The sequence below is a fragment of the Cydia fagiglandana genome, chromosome 6 (genome assembly GCF_963556715.1).
Source record: "Cydia fagiglandana chromosome 6, ilCydFagi1.1, whole genome shotgun sequence".
Taxonomy (NCBI): Eukaryota; Metazoa; Arthropoda; class Insecta; order Lepidoptera; family Tortricidae; genus Cydia; species Cydia fagiglandana.
This window is the reverse complement of record NC_085937.1, coordinates 3,207,213-3,226,314: the sequence shown is the minus strand read 5'-3', so window position 1 is coordinate 3,226,314 and position 19,102 is coordinate 3,207,213. Positions and strand designations below refer to the sequence as shown.

The 19,102-nt window shown below is 35.4% G+C and overlaps 2 protein-coding genes and 1 long non-coding RNA gene across 6 annotated transcripts in view; 1 reads left to right on the top strand and 2 right to left on the bottom strand.

The window, feature by feature from the left end:
* Window positions 1-19,102, top strand: part of LOC134665019 (uncharacterized) — a 452,571-nt gene that overhangs the window by 131,609 nt on the left and 301,860 nt on the right. The window lies entirely within an intron of this gene.
* Window positions 1-19,102, bottom strand: part of LOC134664971 (uncharacterized) — a 574,567-nt gene that overhangs the window by 277,486 nt on the left and 277,979 nt on the right. The gene's annotated exons all lie outside the window — the stretch shown is intronic.
* LOC134664962 (sodium-independent sulfate anion transporter-like) lies at window positions 2,119-3,912 on the bottom strand. Its single transcript, XM_063521693.1, has one exon. It carries the CDS (start codon window positions 3,869-3,871, stop codon window positions 2,120-2,122), a length of 1,752 nt encoding a protein of 583 aa, XP_063377763.1. The 5' UTR covers window positions 3,872-3,912; the 3' UTR covers window position 2,119.

Below are 19,102 nucleotides of genomic sequence, written 5' to 3'. Positions count from 1 at the left end.
ACGGTCCACGGTGTCTCTCGTGCCCACCCGGCCAATTTTCGCAGAGCTCTGGAACCTCCACGAAAACCCCCGGACGAAGAATGTTTGAATAGATGTCAGGGAGGGTGGGAAGCTCTAGTGATACTGGCCGTAGGGAAGAGAACGATGTGCTCACTCAACCGTTGTTTCCACGTGATTTGACGTGTCATTGCCATGACTCCGTATGACAGATAAAGTTAAATATCAGGCGAGCGAAATCCGAAGTCGCACGCGAATATTCCGTCCTTCAGATGTTCGTGACGACGCAATAATCGTAATGGCTTACTTGTAATTCGATGGTCGTCGTAAATTTAGGCTTGTTTATGTCTTTATTTTGATAGGGCTTGAGGTCAATGATCGCGGTGGGCTTTATGGTGTTATTGTCTATGCCACAGTCAAATTGAACCTACATATTCAATACAAATCATTTGCAAGTCTAACAATGCAACTAGGTATCTCTAATATTACTTACTATATAGGGGGAATTTTTTTTAAGACTGAGCTGAAAGGATAGTGTTATCTAAGTGATCTACAATCAAGTTATTACAATATTCGTACAGCTGGATTAAAAAGTAAAACAAGATCATTGAAATGAAATATTTTTATATCAGTGACAACCGTACAAAGATTTTTAAATTGACACATGTCATGTCATTCAATAAGATCTACTTGCTAGGGTTGAAACATACAGATTTTTGCACTAATGCTTAACACACTGTATCTCAAAAACGGTTAGAAGTATCAACGTTTTCATAATCATGTTGATCTTTCTTTAATAAGTACATATATATAGGGTGAAACAGTACTAAGGACTATTACGCAAACGGGGATCGAATTTCCCGTATTAAAGTAGTCATAAGGAATATTCTTAATAGTATTTAGTGACACATAATACTATTCAGAATATTTTTCCCGAGTAATAAGCCATCCAAGTTTTCTAAAGAAACGTAGCCTAACTTTTTCAATAAAAATATTAAATTACCAAGTCATATCCCAGCAGGATGTCTCGGAATCAAAAATTAATTTTCTCGGCTACAAAATATTTTCCTCAAAAACGGTTGATCGGTTCTTTCAAGATTACCATTTTGTGCGGGATGGATTTCCGCGTGTTATTGGCAGTTGAGATTAGACGACGGAACCTGCTCAGACTTGCCGGTCTTAGAGGCTTTTGACACAAAGCTAATTTGGCAACGGTATATAAATTTTGCGTAAAAAAGTCGGCAGGAAAATTGCATTTACTTAAATTTTATTAACGCTGCCAGCCTTCTGGGCACCATAACGCATGAAAGTGACCTGGAGCATTTTTTATTTATAAGTGTAAACTTAACGATTTGTTATAGTTTATTTATTTTGTTCCTTATGTAAGTACCTACTATGTTTTTATCATGTTGAATTGACTGACTTGATTGACATTTATTTTCATTAGTAAAAAGTTATACCACATTCTAATTTTCAAGGAGTACAACCTAATAAACAATTCATTACTATTTAATTTATTTACCACAAACAATAAAAGTTCAATGCTAATTAGGATCTTAGTTTATTGAAATTTTATTACTGATTTATTTATATCTTAAATTTAAACTAAAATCTTTTAACCTGTCAACGTTACATTTCATACAAAAACATTCTCAATCAAATTAATCTTTTGCTCAACTAGTATACAGTTGAAGATAAACCAATCCCCAAATCTTCCATCAAAAATAAACGCGTCACCACATTATCCTAATCGAAACCTCAGGACATATTTAGTTGATGGGATAAAGAGTATAAATCTGTCATTTTCAGACTGCTGAATCACGGTAATAAATTTAAGGAAACTGCACACCCTCTTTGACGCATCGACATCGACGCAATGGGGGACGGCTGATAAGGGCCCCTTTTGGAAACAGGTGACGATCGATTATTGCAAAAATTTAACAAATATTTTGACAAATTTCAATTTTCATCTCAATTTGTAGGTAATGGTAGGTATTAATGTAACAAATAGGTAAATAGAAAAATATTTAAGTGTTATTAATTTTATTTGCCTACCATGATTTGTTCATCATCACTTAAAACAGTAATTCGTGAACATAACAAAAAAGACTATATTAAGATTTTACGGTTTTATTAAAGCGTCTTCACAGTTAGAAGCGATTACAAATCTGTCAGTATATTTAGGGTTAATATCAAGACATAAGTTAACAATACTATTGGAAAAATTCATAAACATTACTTTTCGGCCAGCTTTATCCAAATCTTGAATCACAGACATAAGATTTGAAGCCACGGTGGAGTCCACTTTTTTGACATTTGTACCATCTATTACAATTGCTGCATTTCTTACATTTTGAGATGCTTGCAATACTTTGCGCCGAACATATTCAGCCGCACAATATGACAATTTGTCAGGTAAACATATTGATAAATATTCTCCTTTTTCACATAATATTGTAGTTATTTCCACAGATGGTCGAGAAACTGTATACAATAATATCGCAGCGTTCACAACTATTCCAGCAACAATCCCGTATTCTAATCCGATTGACAAAGAAAACGCCATTGTAATAATTAACAAAAATAATTCGATTTTGCCGTTCCTCCATAATCTTCCAAATATATCGATATCTATCATAGAAAACATTGCTGTTATAATTAAACCAGCCAGTGATGCTTTAGGTATGAAATAAAATGTAGACGTTAATAAACTCAAAGCTAATAATATTAAAAAACCAGTAAAGACACCACCTGCAGGGGTTTGTACTCCTGAAGCATTATTTATAGCAGTTCGTGTAAATGAGCCAGTTATAGGCATGCTTTTGGTAAATGAGCCAACTATGTTGCATATTCCTAATGCCATCATTTCTTGAGTGGCATCCACAGTTTTTCCTCCTGCAAAGGCCTTTGCAATCGCCACGGATTCTAAAATAGCTACTAAGGGTAACACTATAGATTGAGGCCCCAGGACTGACATCATGTCACTAAATGTATAGGTTTCGTTACCTACGGTTGTACTGAAAGGAGGTGGCTCTATTTTCGGCAGTCCACTCCCAATATCACCAATAAGAATTAGAGGTTCCGTGCCTGTTGATAATTTTAGTGTGTATGCTATGATCATACCTATTATAACAACCACAGCATTTCTAGCGAGTGAAACAAACCACCGAAGTTGCTTTGCTAAGCCATCAGTACGGCTACACCCTTTTCCAATATTCTTCAACAACAGAAGTATACCGATCGTTAAAAATCCAAGAATCGGATCCCATAATTTTATACTCTTAAAGTTGATTACAACATTGTACAAGGATTCTGAAAAGTAATTTCCTGATTTTCCGTCGAGGCCGAATAACGATTTCAATTGGCCTGCAGCTATTTGTAAAGCAGCGGCGGTTGTAAATCCGCTAATGACTGGCATCGATATAAATTCAACCAAAAATCCAAGATGCAGTATCCCCATACCAAGCTCCACCAGTCCAGATAGGAATGCTGCCAAAACTGCGAAGTCTGCTGAATAGCCGGAGACGTATTTCGATACCATTGCAGACATGATGGCTGTGGGTCCAACGGTAACATCCTTGCTGCTTCCGAAGAATAAGTAGACAAATCCTCCCATTAATCCTGCATAAAGACCATATTCAGGAGAAAGACCAGCTACAACGGCATATGCAATGCCTTGAGGAATAGCTGTTAGTCCAACTGTGATTCCCGCAATTATATCTTGGATCAGTTTCGTCAGATTGTATTCTGGAAGCCATTCCGTTATGGGCAGTCTTTTCTTCACTGTCTTTACACTACACAGGTCTTTGGAACATTTCTTCTGTCGTCTACGTACTTGATTTCCATTTTCACTTGTTATAGTCAGGATTGTCATTATTTCAACAAGCTTCACGTGATTTAGCTCGATAGCTACTGGGCAAAAATGTTGAAAGACATATCGACAAGACACTTATCGGTATCATTTGAGTGCTGATCGTGATATTCGTGATCTTGAGAGATTGATAACGGGATTGATAATTTGAATCTCTCTGATATTATGCAATAATGACAATCTGTCATTGTGTTTGACTGTATACTTTCACGGCTAAACTGCTGTAAGATATATTAGCGTAACTTTAAATGTGACCTTATTATGAAAATTACACGTAAGATAAATTAACTAGAAGCACTTTCGACTCTAGCAACAGTAAGCAAACAGTTGCCTTACCAAGTTTTGCAGTAGCACATGGGTTGACAAAGCATGAATTGTCTATAGCGATTTTGACAATTTGTCATTTAGGTTCAATGTGCAATTATTTCCAAAATATTAATATTATTATAATATTGCAAAGTGACTTTTAAAGAGTTTACTACATCTGCAAAACTCCTTACCCACTTTATGAATGGAATTCCTTCATATAGTAGGTGCCTATACACTTACAGTAATACTTCTTAAATAAATTAATAATATTTTTGGGACATACTTTTGGAGATCAGATTTTTAATCTTCTCACAGTCTTATTTTTATTGAATACATAGTCCTGATCTTAACTAATTGATAAATATTGCAAAGGATTTATTATTATTTAAGTAGTTAGGGTCCGTAAATGGTAAAATAACGATTACATGTGATTATTGATCATTTTAATAACGGCAAATATATATTTTGTATAAATCATTCAAAAAATATAAAAACTTGAGAGTAAACGTACAATTAACACATAAGAACTTATTATACTTACTTTTGTATATTTACAACCAACTAAGTACATTTACAAAAAAATCCATATATTTATAATGCTAATTGTTCGTGTAATATTACTTTTTTACTAAAATTAATTATACTTAAAATTATTTATATTATAGTACATTAAATATTGTTTGTACCAGTACTTTCACATACAACAACAATAACAAACCTAAAACTAAAAACAAGAGAATAGGTACCTACTACAATTAGACAGGTACATAATATCATTATAATACATCAATCTTGTCACGATCACGATGTTAATAAAACTTCTAGTTCTTGAGAACCTTCTACACGAGAAGCAATTAAAAAATTGTTCTCAAATTCTGGATTGATTTCTAGACACAATTTTTCTAACCTAGCAATAAAGTTCAAGAAAACAATTCTTTGGCAACGATTGTGCAGTATTTTGACCACGGACATAAGATTTGAAGCTACTGTTGTGTCCATGGTTCTCAAGTTTGAGCCGTCCAAAATGACAACAGAACTTAAAGAACATTGAAGTGAAACTTTCTTTACTTCATGACGAACGTGCTCAGCAGAGCAGTACGACATATGCTCAGGCAACTGCACAATTATCAGCTCTGATTTCTCACCCTGAATCGTGTTAATGTCTACAACAGGCTTTGATGAAATCTATATATATAAAACAAAGTCGTGTTTGTTCCAGCATCCATAACTCGAGAACGGCTGGACCGATTTTCATGGTTTTTGATTTGTTGGATTAGTCTCGGCCTAGAATAGCAGAATAACTATTAAAAACATTGAAAAAATTTACGAAAACAAAATAATGAAAGAATGATCATTCCCATACAAAATGTTCCTACCAACGTACCTGTCAAACATGATAGCTGTCCTGTCGGTACGGTACACTGGAATTCCGCAAATTGAAGATTATATTAAATCAAGGGTTTTGAGTCGATAACATAGATCCACAACATTCGAATTATCGCGTATTTAGATATTAACAATGCAAGCAATAAATAACAGAGATCAATATATATACAGTGATACAACTAAACGAAATTAATAACTAGCTTAAATCTAAAATAGGCCCCTGAGGCATTGTACCAAGGATGCTGGCGGCATTTCCCCGCTGTATCGCAAAGATACAGAGAGATCACAGAGATCGGACAGATTGGCGTCATTGCTAGCATAATGTGGACATGACTCCAAACTTGATTAAATAATAAATCATTTAATTAATTTCTTACCTGAGGTTTAATTTTGATTTCTAATCAATAAATAACACAAAGATTTCTTATAATGCAAATTAATTTTTTAAAAGTATGTTTTTCAAATTTTTTGTAGGTACTCATTTTTTTATATCAAAAATATATTTCAGTGCTATTTATTGACTAGAGAACAAAATCAAATCTCAGGTAAAAAAATAATTAAATGATTAATTATTTAATCAAATTTGGAGTCATGTCCACATTATTGCGAGCAATGACACATAAATGACACCAAATAGTGTCCCTGTCACAAAAGATTGTCATTGTTGGTTGTCAAGCTTTATAGATGCGTTCAGAAACGGAATGAAACTGCCCGACGTCATGAAGCCGTAACAGACTACCGCACCGCGCCCGGCGGTATGGTTTTAACGAACGTACTGCGGGTCTACCGCGAATAGGAGTAAAATTTGCGAACTACGTTGTTCGCGGTAGGCCCTCTGATACACGATTGAAAGTACGCCGGGACACACCAAGTTCGCGGTCCGGTGCGGTAGTCTGTTAAAGCCAGCAATATGCAAACAGTTTTGAACGCACCCATAAACAAAATGACAACCAACAAATACATACATACTAAATAATAGTACTACCTTACTCTTTGGTATTACCGTAAGTACCATAATGGACACTTCCTACAAAACCGAAGTTTGACAGCGATTCAGGGATGAATCTTGCTATCCCTTTTTAATGTATGGTACTATCCCGTTCGGCTATTTAGGGTTGTCAAAATTCAAGTCATTATCTTATCTGTGGTCGTGCATGCAAAAGGACGTCAAATGGTAGCAACCCTTATAACTGCTCGCAGCAATGCTGAGCCGAACGGAGCCGAGTTTGCCCGAAGTCAGGAGTGTCTCGCCACTGTCTGAGGTGCCAACAGGATTAAAAAAAACCAGCCAAGTGCGAGTCGGACTCGCGCACGAAGGGTTCCGTTCCAATACGCAAAAACCATCAAAAAATCACGTTTGTTGTATAGGACCTTACTTACATAATTTATGTTATTCTGTTTGTTGTCACAGCGGCAACAGAAATACATCATCTGTGAAAATCTCAGCTGTCTAGCTATCACGGTTCATGAGATACAGCCAGGTGACAGACAGACAGACGGACAGCGAAGTCTTAGTAATAGGGTCCCGTTTTTACCCTTCGGGTACGGAACCCTAAAAAACAGCGTTAAATTTACGTGTCCTGGATGACTGGCTGACTGACTCATCATCATCACGCAGACCCGAAACTACAATTAATGCTAGAAAGTTGACATCAGTACACCATTACAGGTTACATTTGTAATGTGTACAAGAAATAAGAACAGATTTTGAAGTTAGCACCTCCATTTTATCGGTCATAATCTTACAATCGAATAAAAGGGAATCAGCGAGCAAAATGGAGTTTGCAACCACACCACACCACCTGATTTGATCAAACAATTTAATCAGATTGGAGTAAAACTATTCCCGTCTGGAGTGGCATTAAGTTAAGCGGTTTAGTTTTAAGTACCCTGATACAATTTATGGTAAATAATAAGCGAATTAATTTAAATGAAATCATTTATTAATATACGTAATCTACCGAATGTAACACAATCTTAAAATACCTACGTTTCAACACTTTCAATAAGTAGATCAGTGTGCACCTACTTTAACGAAACGTATTTTAATATGTACTGAAAATGACCACCGCTTTTCTGGACACATAACTCTGATTCTTATGAATACTCTTGAGATTATTTAGTCTGCCAAGAATAAATTCATTGGTTTCACAGAATTGAACACCTCAATTAGCTTTTGGTGAAGTTCATCGAGGGTAATTAATTCCCATGCGAAGATCGGGACTTCGAGGCGGCTATGCTACTGGGCCGTTGCGTCCAATCCATCTGCCAGGGAACTCTTGGTCTAAATAATATCGCACACTTAGAGTTAACTGTGCTGGTGCACAATCTTGCTGGAAATGGAGGTTCTCCAAATTTTGCTCCTGCACCTTTTGTAGAAAACACGTTTCTCAGGTATTGTTTTATTTAAAACATATTGGAAAATCAAAATTTGCGGAAAATCTAATATTCAATTGACAAGTGACAATCAGCCCATCGACACCCCATACTTTGATAAATTAAGAACGTACTTGTTACCAACATTGAGGGATAGAAATAATCTTATCGAATTAAAATGACTGCTGTTGCATTTTGGTGGCACATACCATACTTGCTTTTAACATAGACGTATTATACTTACTTTTCTTTAGGTTGGTATGATTGGTAGTAAAACGTCAAACGTCATTTAAATTGTCGTGAACGTGGAAATATGTGGTTATTTTTTATTGTAATTGGTAAAATAACTTTAGCTGTTATTTAAATGGGGGCCAAATCTTTAAGGAAATGTGAAGTTTGTAGTGGGTGTGTAAGAAGACTAACTACTGACGCATTTTTGGCCAAATTTCCACTTGATCCGAACAGGTCGGTAAACTGATGTTTGTATGCAATATTTTCATTTTTTACTTTGAGTCGTTAACAGTTACTAATTTAATTAGTTTTAGTCGTGTACAATCCATGATTAAAACGAAAATATTTTGTGAATAAAGTATTTTTAAGTAAAAAACTAAGTAACCTATGACACGAATAGTGTACGACCAATTTATCGATAATCTCTTTATTTCAGATGTCGATTATGGGCAAAGCTGAGGAAAAGGAAATGAGGATTTGGCGTATTTATTTACCTATTCAAAAGCTGAATGGAAACAAGTTCATTTGTGGAAATCATTCTCCATCCAGTGCCTTCAATAAAAAGGGACCAGATTAAAAAAGAATGCGCGCGAATTCAGCATATTGTAATATGCCTACTTGAATAATAAACTATGTTATTTTTATCATGTAAAATAAAATTGTTTATATATATAATGTTCTTTTATTTTATTAATCCACGTGATTCTCAAAATGTACTGTTACAGTAGTACAGTAGGTAAATACAGCAGCACGTATCGCACATTTATCGATATCGATAAACAGTAGGTACTGGAAGTGTCGAGCCCTAGCGTTGTTTTTTTTGTGTTGGTAGTATTGTGTGTGGTTTTTTTTTAACAATTATGGCCTGGTTGCGAGATCTTTAAGCCTGTATTTGGTGTGTTGGGATATGTACGTTCATAATTCGGTTCGAGGATTGTTCGAGAGTGCCGACTCTTAAAACGTAGTGATTATATGCTCTTTGGTGACAATTACTAATCAAAACCACTGAAATATGAAACCTATTATACAGGTCTATGATCAAAATACGTTTACTTCATAAATACTGTGACAGGTGATTGATAACCAAAGAGGAAAGTGTTCATTTGAAATTATTTAACCTTCTTTGTTAATTATTATGTTACGATAACCATGTGAAGCCTAAAAAAATTGGATGAAACAAAAACAAAATAAATTTAATTATTTTAAAAGCATGAGACTTAATTGAGGGGCTTAATGAAGGGAAGATATATGTAAAACATTCATTTTGTATTACCAATTTGAAGTCACCCTATATAGTAGAGGGACTAATCGATAACAATTTTTTTCAGGCCTGGCTACAGGCGTTCGGAATGTTCATTGTGTTTCCGTACGGAATGACAGGTGGGAACGGGACGTCGCTCTACAAATGCATGGTGCTGTCTCGCTTACACACCATGTCAATCAGTACCTACATAAAATTCCGAGCGTGTGCGGCCAGGCTAATCCGTGACGTGCCAAAAGGAGACATAGTATAGATAGGTGATACGAAGTTCACCGGGTCAGCTAGTATATAATAAAATGAAAGCCTCTGTCGCAATACCTGCTAACATACCATATTCCAGCCCAAAACATAAGCAAATTATGACTGTGATATTCCATGTAACAAATTCCTTTTTACATATCTTCCATAATTTGATAAACATCGCAAAATCAAGCATAGTCAGCATTGCTGAGATAATCAAACCACCTAAAAGAGCTTTCGGTATAAAGTAAAATGCTGAAGTCAATAAACTTAAAGCTAAAAGAACTAATAAACTAGTAAAGATGCCATCTCCAGGAGTCTGAACCCCTGACGCATTATTCAAAACCGAACGCGAAAATGATGCCGATAAAGGCATACTTCTACAGAAAGACCCCAATAAGTTTGTAAAACCGAGAGCAATCAGTTCTTGAGTAGCATCCATAGTATTTTCCCCGGCAAACGCTTTATTAATAGCAATACTTTCAAGAATAGAAACAAAAGGTATGACTATTGCACTAGGACCAAGCGCTTGTAACATATCGGTAAACGTGTAGGTTTCGTCACCAACTATACTACTAAAAGGTGGAGCTGCCACTTTTGGAAAACCTCCCTCTATATCTCCGATTAAAACTATAGGTTCTTCGCCCGTGGTTTTTAATAAAATGTATGATACCGCCATACCTATGACAATAACTACAGCATTACGAGACAACGAAACAAACCACCTTAACCGTTTCAAATTGCCGTCGGTACGATTGCATCCGTTCCCTACCCATTTCAAAAATAAAAGCAAAGCAATTGTAGATAAACCTAGAGAAGCTTCCCAAACCTGGATCGTCTTCATATTCTTTACAAAATTTTGCATAGACTCGAGGAACGTGGTCCCTGACGATCCTTGAAGTCCTAGTAATGATTTAAACTGTGATGTTATGATTTGTAAGGCAGCTGCTGTAGTAAATCCACTGATAACTGGTTTTGATATATAGTTAACTAAAAATCCAAGTCGTAATACACCCATTGACAATATAATAACACCGGTCATGAAGGCTGCCAAAACAGCAAAGTCGGCAGAGTACCCAGCGACGTATTTGGAAAGCAGCGTTGACATGATGGCGGTTGGTCCGATGGTAATGTCTTTGCAGGTACCAAGGAACATGTAAACGACACCTCCTAGCAATCCTGAATAAAGTCCATATTCTGGAGACAGGCCAGCTACATCAGCATATGCCAGGCCTTGTGGTATAGCAGTTAGTCCAACAGTGATCCCAGCAATCATATCCAGCATTAATTTTGATAATGTATACTCCGGTAGCCATGTTGTTATAGGTAGCCTCTTTTTAATCGTTTCAACAGTGCACAACTTCTTCTCTACACAAGACGATGGTGGTCGATCTTCACTTGAAGTTTGGTCTTCTGTTTTAATATTTGAAAGCGTCATTGTTTTTAGTGTTATACAACTTGCATGAGAGTTGCGACTATTTGCCTAGACATTGAAGAAAAGACTGACTGAAGGACTTAGTAGGATATCGCCTATCATTGAATGAACGCCTTAATATGTTTATGTGTCAAGATAGCCTATGATCCCTTGTCATTATTTATTAGGGTTCCTTGACTTGTTTTATGTTTGAAAATAACCGTGTTTCTCACCATTCATAATTGTCATAACTGATTAGGGCGGTTAATTTAAATATGGAGATAAGTATTTCCAAATTTTATCTCTAAATAAAACATGTATTTTATCTACAATCGGTAGAAGAAGGCAGTATATTCTTAAACATAGTTCAATATGTGAGTCTGAGATCGTGGATAATTCGCGTAGCGCGCCTTTGGACTGTGTCAAAATTTCAGTTGTTCTTGCTGTAAGATGACAGCACTTGACGTGGGGTCTGATTTGTGACACAATAGCAGTATTGATTGAGATTAATCTCCTTAATTCAAATGTGCCTTGGTCAAGGTGGATCTTTGCGTTCACATTTACTTAATTAAAAAATCGTCTTTGTCCTTGTCTCCACCAAACCAACACTAGAGAGGCTGCAAGTGCGTCCCCGGCCTTAAAGAAAGATTTAAAGTCGTATTGGTCCGAAAATACTGCAGGCGACACTTCATTTCACAGTTTAGCTGTGATTAAACATCGACAAAAATGTGTACAGAACACTCCGCGTTACAGACAGTTATTTCACTTGACATACTCTTCTCAATTTCCTTTATCTGATTATGAACCATCTCCCACACTGTTAACTGTACATCGGTGGACGTTATGCCTTTTGTAATACGGTCCACCGATGTAAATTTAGGAGTGTTGCTGCTTGTACATGATACAAACAAAGATGACAAAGTGACAAGGTGTATAAACTCCCAGCTATCGTCAAAAACCGGGCAAGTGCGAGTCGGACTCGCGCACGAAGGGTTCCGTACCATAATGCAAAAAAAAAAAAAAGCAAAAAGAAAACGGTCACCCATCCAAGTACTGACCCCTCCCGATGTTGCTTAACTTTGGTCAAAAATCACGTTTGTTGTATGGGAGCCCCATTTAAATCTTTATTTTATTCTGTTTTTAGTATTTGTTGTTATAGCGGCAACAGAAATACATCATCTGTGAAAATTTCAACTGTCTAGCTATCACGGTTCGTGAGATACAGCCTGGTGACAGACGGACGGACGGACGGACGGACGGACAGCGAAGTCTTAGTAATAGGGTCCCGTTTTACCCTTTGGGTACGGAACCCTAAAAACGAAAGTGGATTGGGGGAGACCCTTTGGGTACGGAACCCTAAAAATGACACTTATTCCAATGTCGATATTCATTTTGGCACGTGACGGCTTAACTCATGACGATAATATGATTATCAATGAAACGTAATATGAGGAAAAACTTTTCACAAAAGGCAAGCTTCTTTTAACTCATAAGCAGGGGTCGGACAAAAAGTGCGGATGACGTCAAACCACTTATAGGATGATTTCAAACAGTATTTTTGATTTTCATAAAAAAATATCACTTATCATTTATCAACCTCTTTATTAAACGATATCGCCACTTGAAATGAGTAAGTACGTTTTTGACTGACACATTGTCAATCAGATGAACAATAAATTGACTTCGTTATTGTTTAGCTATTGTATCTTCACGATTACATTTAGCTATAATTTATATTTACTAATGTATAAGAAAACGCTCTAAAATGTCATCTTTACTCGAATATTGTGGCAATTTTCCGTTTTTGGAGGTACGTGACAAACACGTATACTGCTCTTGCTGTAATCAAGATATACCAACGAAGGTAAGCAATATTAAAAGACATTTATTCGTGAAATTTATTTTATTCACTACATCACCCTACCACCTGTATTATTAATTCCATGGATTTATTTACGATTATTTTGTTACTTCATTAATACTACTTTGTTACTACATGTCACACGGAAGTTTAAATACAAACTCAAACATCATCCTGTGTGCAAGATTACGTCATTTTTACGTCATCCGCACTTTTTGTCCGACCCCTGCTCATAAGGTATTTGACAACAGGCATCGAGATATATTATGTATGTATAATATTAATAACAGCACATACTATCATACATCTAATCATAGAGTTCTCATTAAGTTTGCTTTTGAAACTGTTAATGATATTACCTACGCATATATTATACTCATATATATACACATATTTACAGAAGGTGAAGTTCCCTAGGTCCCCTAAACTCCTTTCCACAGAAAGCTTAAATATTTACATGGGTACTGTTTTTGTTGTTTATGTTATCTATCACAGATAAGAAAGAATTGAACAATCACCTGAAACCTTACCCTTCAAACTAAATCCTTAACAGGCCCTTTTCAAAACCCACTTTTTAATTCCACACGCATGTCGCCATACGTCGTGATGCTATCGACATTTCAGCCGACCAACGATAGCAGGAACATTCCTAACTTTCACTGAACAACCACTATAAACCTGAGCTTGAGACCCAAACAGATATGTGTAATAGAGGAACCAACTTACACTGGTCCGTTAAAAATCATGCTGTTGATGAGCGATGGGAAGCTTTCCAGCATCGAGTCCGGGTTGGCCAGATAAGGGTGTGATGGAGGTGCACGTGGCCACGCATATGTTTCTGGCATTACGGAGAACCAAGTTACATGTGCTGATAAACCATTCGAAATTAACCTCTAAGAAGATGGACATAGAGTGTAAACCTGATAGCTTTTGTTGTTGGTTTTGGTCTTTGTACAGCCCCGTCTGCAGGTTTCTAGATGTAAAGTAAGTTTTAATACTATTGTAATAGGGTTGCGAATATAATGGAGTGGCGTTAGGGATTGTTTTGATACTTTTTGTTAGGTTTATGCTAAATTCGCAAATTAGCTTTTTGCTTCAGCTTAACTAATTGAAAAATCTTTAGCGCCCCGTGGAGGCAGTTTACATTAAAAATCAGTTTAGCAAACTTGGGGGGTCTGATATTGTAAGTTTAGTTTGTAATTACGACTGGCTAGTTTCATAAACTTTTGTGTTGGAGTTTTGTTAAATTTATGTTAAAGCTGTATAGGAAGCTATTCGCTATTTACCCTTTGTTTAACTTTTTTTTAAAAGCCTAGTACAGACGACTAACAAGATATGTACTAAGATTACTTATTTTATTTTAGAGATCAATAGTTTGCTACGCGCAAAAGGCTTTTTAAAAATCTGTCCTTCCTTGAGAGATGACTTGTGTCTAACAACGATGCCTAAAAGTAGATACATTACCTAAATGATGATGTTTAAGTACTTCTTACCCTTCCCATTTAAAAAGGATCCAATTAAGTCAAAAAAAGATTTCTTCCTCCTGCACCAAAGTTGCCAAAACATAAACCTAATAACATTAAATGTAAAGTTTATCTTTTCATAAACTCCAAAGCACTTAAAAACTTAAACATCATTAATTACTTCCACGTCATTAACTTTAAATCCGGTTTTAAGCAACTATTCCATTTTTAATACGATTAAGGGCCTCGTCAATAGCTCCATAATTGTTAGGGGAGTGATGATCAATCATCGCGCGATGATTACAATGACTTTCATCAGTTGGGAGGTTTTAAAACTAAATGAAAACGGGAGAATTAATATATATTTTTAATATAAAGGTTAAATAGACTCCCAAGAGAGGTTTCTCGAGGGATTAAGTACAGTGTAGTTTTTCAAAAACAAGTGTACAAGTTTCTGCAGCGTTGGCAACTCTAGAGATGTAGGCGTATTATATACATGGCTCTATGGATTCTAAGAAAGGAATTAAAAATATCCTATCCTATTTGCTAAATAGCAGAAGAACAAACAATATCAAATGTAGAGAAAATGGGTTCTCATTGTTTTTCCCTCGAACTCTAAATATCTTGTGAAATAAGCGAAAGTACTAAGTATCAAAGTGAAAATAATCTAAACACATGAAGGTTTTATACTACGCAAATAGCTTTGATGAATAGAAAGATTCGACCTTTGATATCCTATCTAACAGGAAAACCCACAAGACAAGAAAATAAAAATATCTGTAAAATGTTTGCCATGAAAAATCTATTATCCTAGATATCTATTTGATAAGCTTATCTAATGTTTTTAACCTAAAAATCTAATATCATCTTGTTGCCGTTTCATAACTATAACTACATATTTGAAAGACAGATGCTCTTCCTCTAACCGCCCACAAATTAAACTTGCCAAGGCAAATTCAATTTTTCCAAAAATAATGGAATAATGAACCTTTATATAGGCGTCTGGGCGGCTGGAAGTAATTCAGAAATAAATAGAATAACTGCTAATTGACATCAAAATGCAAATTTCTAGGAAATAGTTGAAAATCGATAACTTTGCTATTGTATCCCATAAATAAATGATGAAGATTATCAGCGTATACAAATATGAACCGATTGTAACCCTTCCCTGCTTCAGGGGTGCCAAAGACCCCAAAACTTGTCTGATATATAGCAGAATTAATACCCACTTAGAATTAAGCCTCCAGAATCCATTGTCGCAAAATGTTCCGAGTTCCAGACAATTGAGTGACAAATACTAAGAGATTTAAGTTTTGAGTTGTGGACTCAATTTAATTATTGTTGGAAATCAAGCCCAAATAGATTGGAACAGTAAGTTTGCTGGCAAGTTTAGGCGAATAGAATGAATTACATTTATATTTCTGGAGAAGAAGTTAGAAATTACTTACCTAATTAATAATTACCTATTATGTGACGGTAATTACACTTTCTTGTGTTGACAGCTTTGCTTACCTGTAACAAAAGTATTTATAATTAGGATTTAATGTAAAATATTAGTAATGGCTAACATATTAGAATCGTAATTCTTGATTAAAAATACTTTAGGAATATTCTAACGGTTAAACTTCTTTCCTGAAATAAACTAATCAAAACTAAGCAAATCATTTTAATGTTGCAATATGATATTTATGATAATATATCCTACTAAATCAACAAATTGAAAAACTGAAAAATATTGTGTACTTTTTTTTTCTCGGTCTTATTATTATTGCCAGTTTTTATATTCAACCGCGGACTCAACCACTAGCAAACATTCCAATTTTTCACGCTTTTTGTACCAATAATGTTTAAATAAATTAGTAACAACAACAGAAACCCCAAACAAGACCATACCTCATCTTCGACTCATCGGGCCGTCGGCGGCAGGCGATTAATTCACGGGCCGAATTAATACCGTACAGTAAACGGAACGCGGCGGGTCGGAACAGTCGGAACCCCCGGCGGCGGGAGGGTTAACGCCTCGATTGCTTTGTATGGGTAATAAATGTTGTATTAGTAAGCTTGTGATTAAGACGAGAGAATGCGTAGGTGTTTCTGCGAATTAAGTTTAAGTGACAGGTTAATTATGAAAAATTGGCAGCGAACTCTTTAATAAAACAAGCGAAGCTCCGCGTAAGGAAATTGTACACGAGTAAAATGTACTTCTGTTCATAAACCAAATAATTGCAGATAAAAAGATATGAAAACACTTTGCGTAGTCATTTGGCAATGTTTTTAAATCTCCTGGCTTTCTTAATCTGCATTTCCACCATAAAAATAACATATTCATCCGATTACGCGAACAGAACTGTTGCCAACTTTCGAACAACGAAATGAAAAGCCGGGACAAATCTCCGGGAAGTCCATACAGACGTTACAAGATCCGAATTCCGACTAAAAAATAGCATAACAACATGATACTGGAACCTGTGTATCTCACTTGGACCCATAATTCTGTAAGAGACGTCAATACGATTGATATCATGTTGGGCAACTGTTGTTATATTTATGAAATCCGAATACTCTTCACGCTCTTGAAATGTGTTGGAATGGTACCAATACGCTGGAGGTCAGTTTTACTCAAGGGTATACTATTGCATGGAAGAAAAAAGTAGTAAGGACACGGGGATATTGTGTTTTGGTGTCTTTTTGTGAAGGAATGAACGTCTTTTGATTAAAGTGCTAGTGATTACGTATGTTATTAAAGCAGGAGATGTGGTTAGTGTTTAGACACGTTAATCTTGGGTAGTCTAAAGCATGTCTAAAGTACCTCGTTAACCTGTCATCAAGCTTCAAGTACATGAAAATGCTAAAATGTAAGTTTCAGTGTAGAAGTAATTAAGAAGAGTTTTGCTCCGTCATTATGGATGATATTGCATTGCATTATATAGGTAGGTAGGTAAAGTGGACTTTTTTGAGGTGAACTTATTTTGCAAATATATCTCTACGTATTCTCTATCGTCTCTAATTATTTCAAGTCCATGTAAAATTAATATTAAGAGTGTAAATTATTCTTAACTCCTTAAACTTAACCTATTACCTAAATATTATTCCGCATAAAAAATGTTAATGTTCTAATGTTATGTACCTATGTTACTAACGTTAGAGAAAACAATCTACTCAAAGTTTAACTTCTTAGCCCTTTACGGCCGGGAAAAATATTTTGCAAAAACTAATGAAAAATGCATGTGAACCGTTTTCATTTGTTATAAAATACACGTAAAAAATGATAAAAAAAATCCAACGACCCTTCATCATAAAAAAAATCGCATGCACGAAAGTGACGTTCAGGATTTATCTGTAAATGCACGAACGTGCAAATTCATTTGGATTTGTAAAATGATATGAATAAAACGCAACATTTTACACAACAATACACTAGTATAATAATAAGTCTTTAACTTTACATAATCATCATAGTTCTCTTTAAGAATCAACACCGAAACGATTATAGAATGATTGAAAACATTTAAAGTAATCTCAATTCAACTACCTACATCATATGGTAATCCTTGAAAAAGTTTTCATAAAATGAATATTGATTCATTCACAAGTAAAAAGAAAGTATTTACATGTGTTTAATAAAGTTTATAACTAATTCTGGAGCTGTTACATCAACGATTTGATCGAATCTTTTTCTCTCATCTCTTGATACCTATATCACCATAACACAAAATTCAAAGAATTTTTCTGGCTCCTAATTGACGTCTTAAAAAATACAAACCTAAGAAACGCAATATATTATAACAGGATCAAACATATGCTATCCATTGTGATTTAAGTTTTTGCGCAAAAGCCGGATACTCACAAACTTGCAAATACATAGTTATGACAATTGATTCACGAGCTACGGCCGAACCCACAAATTCGTGCACATATTTTTTACGAGCATGTAGTTTTCCCTAAATAACATATTTTTGCTCTAATTTGTCCTTAATAAACTCATTCAACTCTTTTACTGTAATAATTAAGTATTAAATAGCAACTTCGATACCAAAATTATACGAAATTATGAACTTACGTGTGTCACTACTCACACCAAAATACGCCACCATCTTCACCACTGTCTTGCGACCGACTGATGCCATTGACCTAGGGTATTTAGTACTCAAACGTGTCTCTAATATCTGCAGTTTAGATTGGAATAGGTTTGAGCTCGAAAAGACGATTTGCTTGCGGACAGGATTTTTTAAAAGTAGTTTGCAGGATTATATCGAACCGGTCGGAAAGGGTTATGGCCACTTGCACCATTCACTAACCCGGGGTTAACTGGTTAAACATGTTGTTACCATGGTTTCCAGTACAATTTGACACTGGGTTAACGATTTAACCGGTTGACCCCGGGTTAGTGGGATGGTGCAAGTGGCACTTATAGGGATAAGTTCGCCTTTGTATTTGTACCTCTATTTCTGTAAACTTTATGTAAACTTGTGTTGTGTACAATAAAGTGATTACCAATACTACTACAATGTATTTAATATAATGGTGATTATAATAATGTAGTACCTAATTTAAAACAAAAATGGTCAAGAATTGGAAGAAAGAAGCGTTATTTGCATTTTCCTTGATAATAACCAAGAACGGTTCGCAATGCTCATTTATTTATTGACATGGACGCAATCCAATTTCTTTAAAAATAAAATGGCGTACTCAA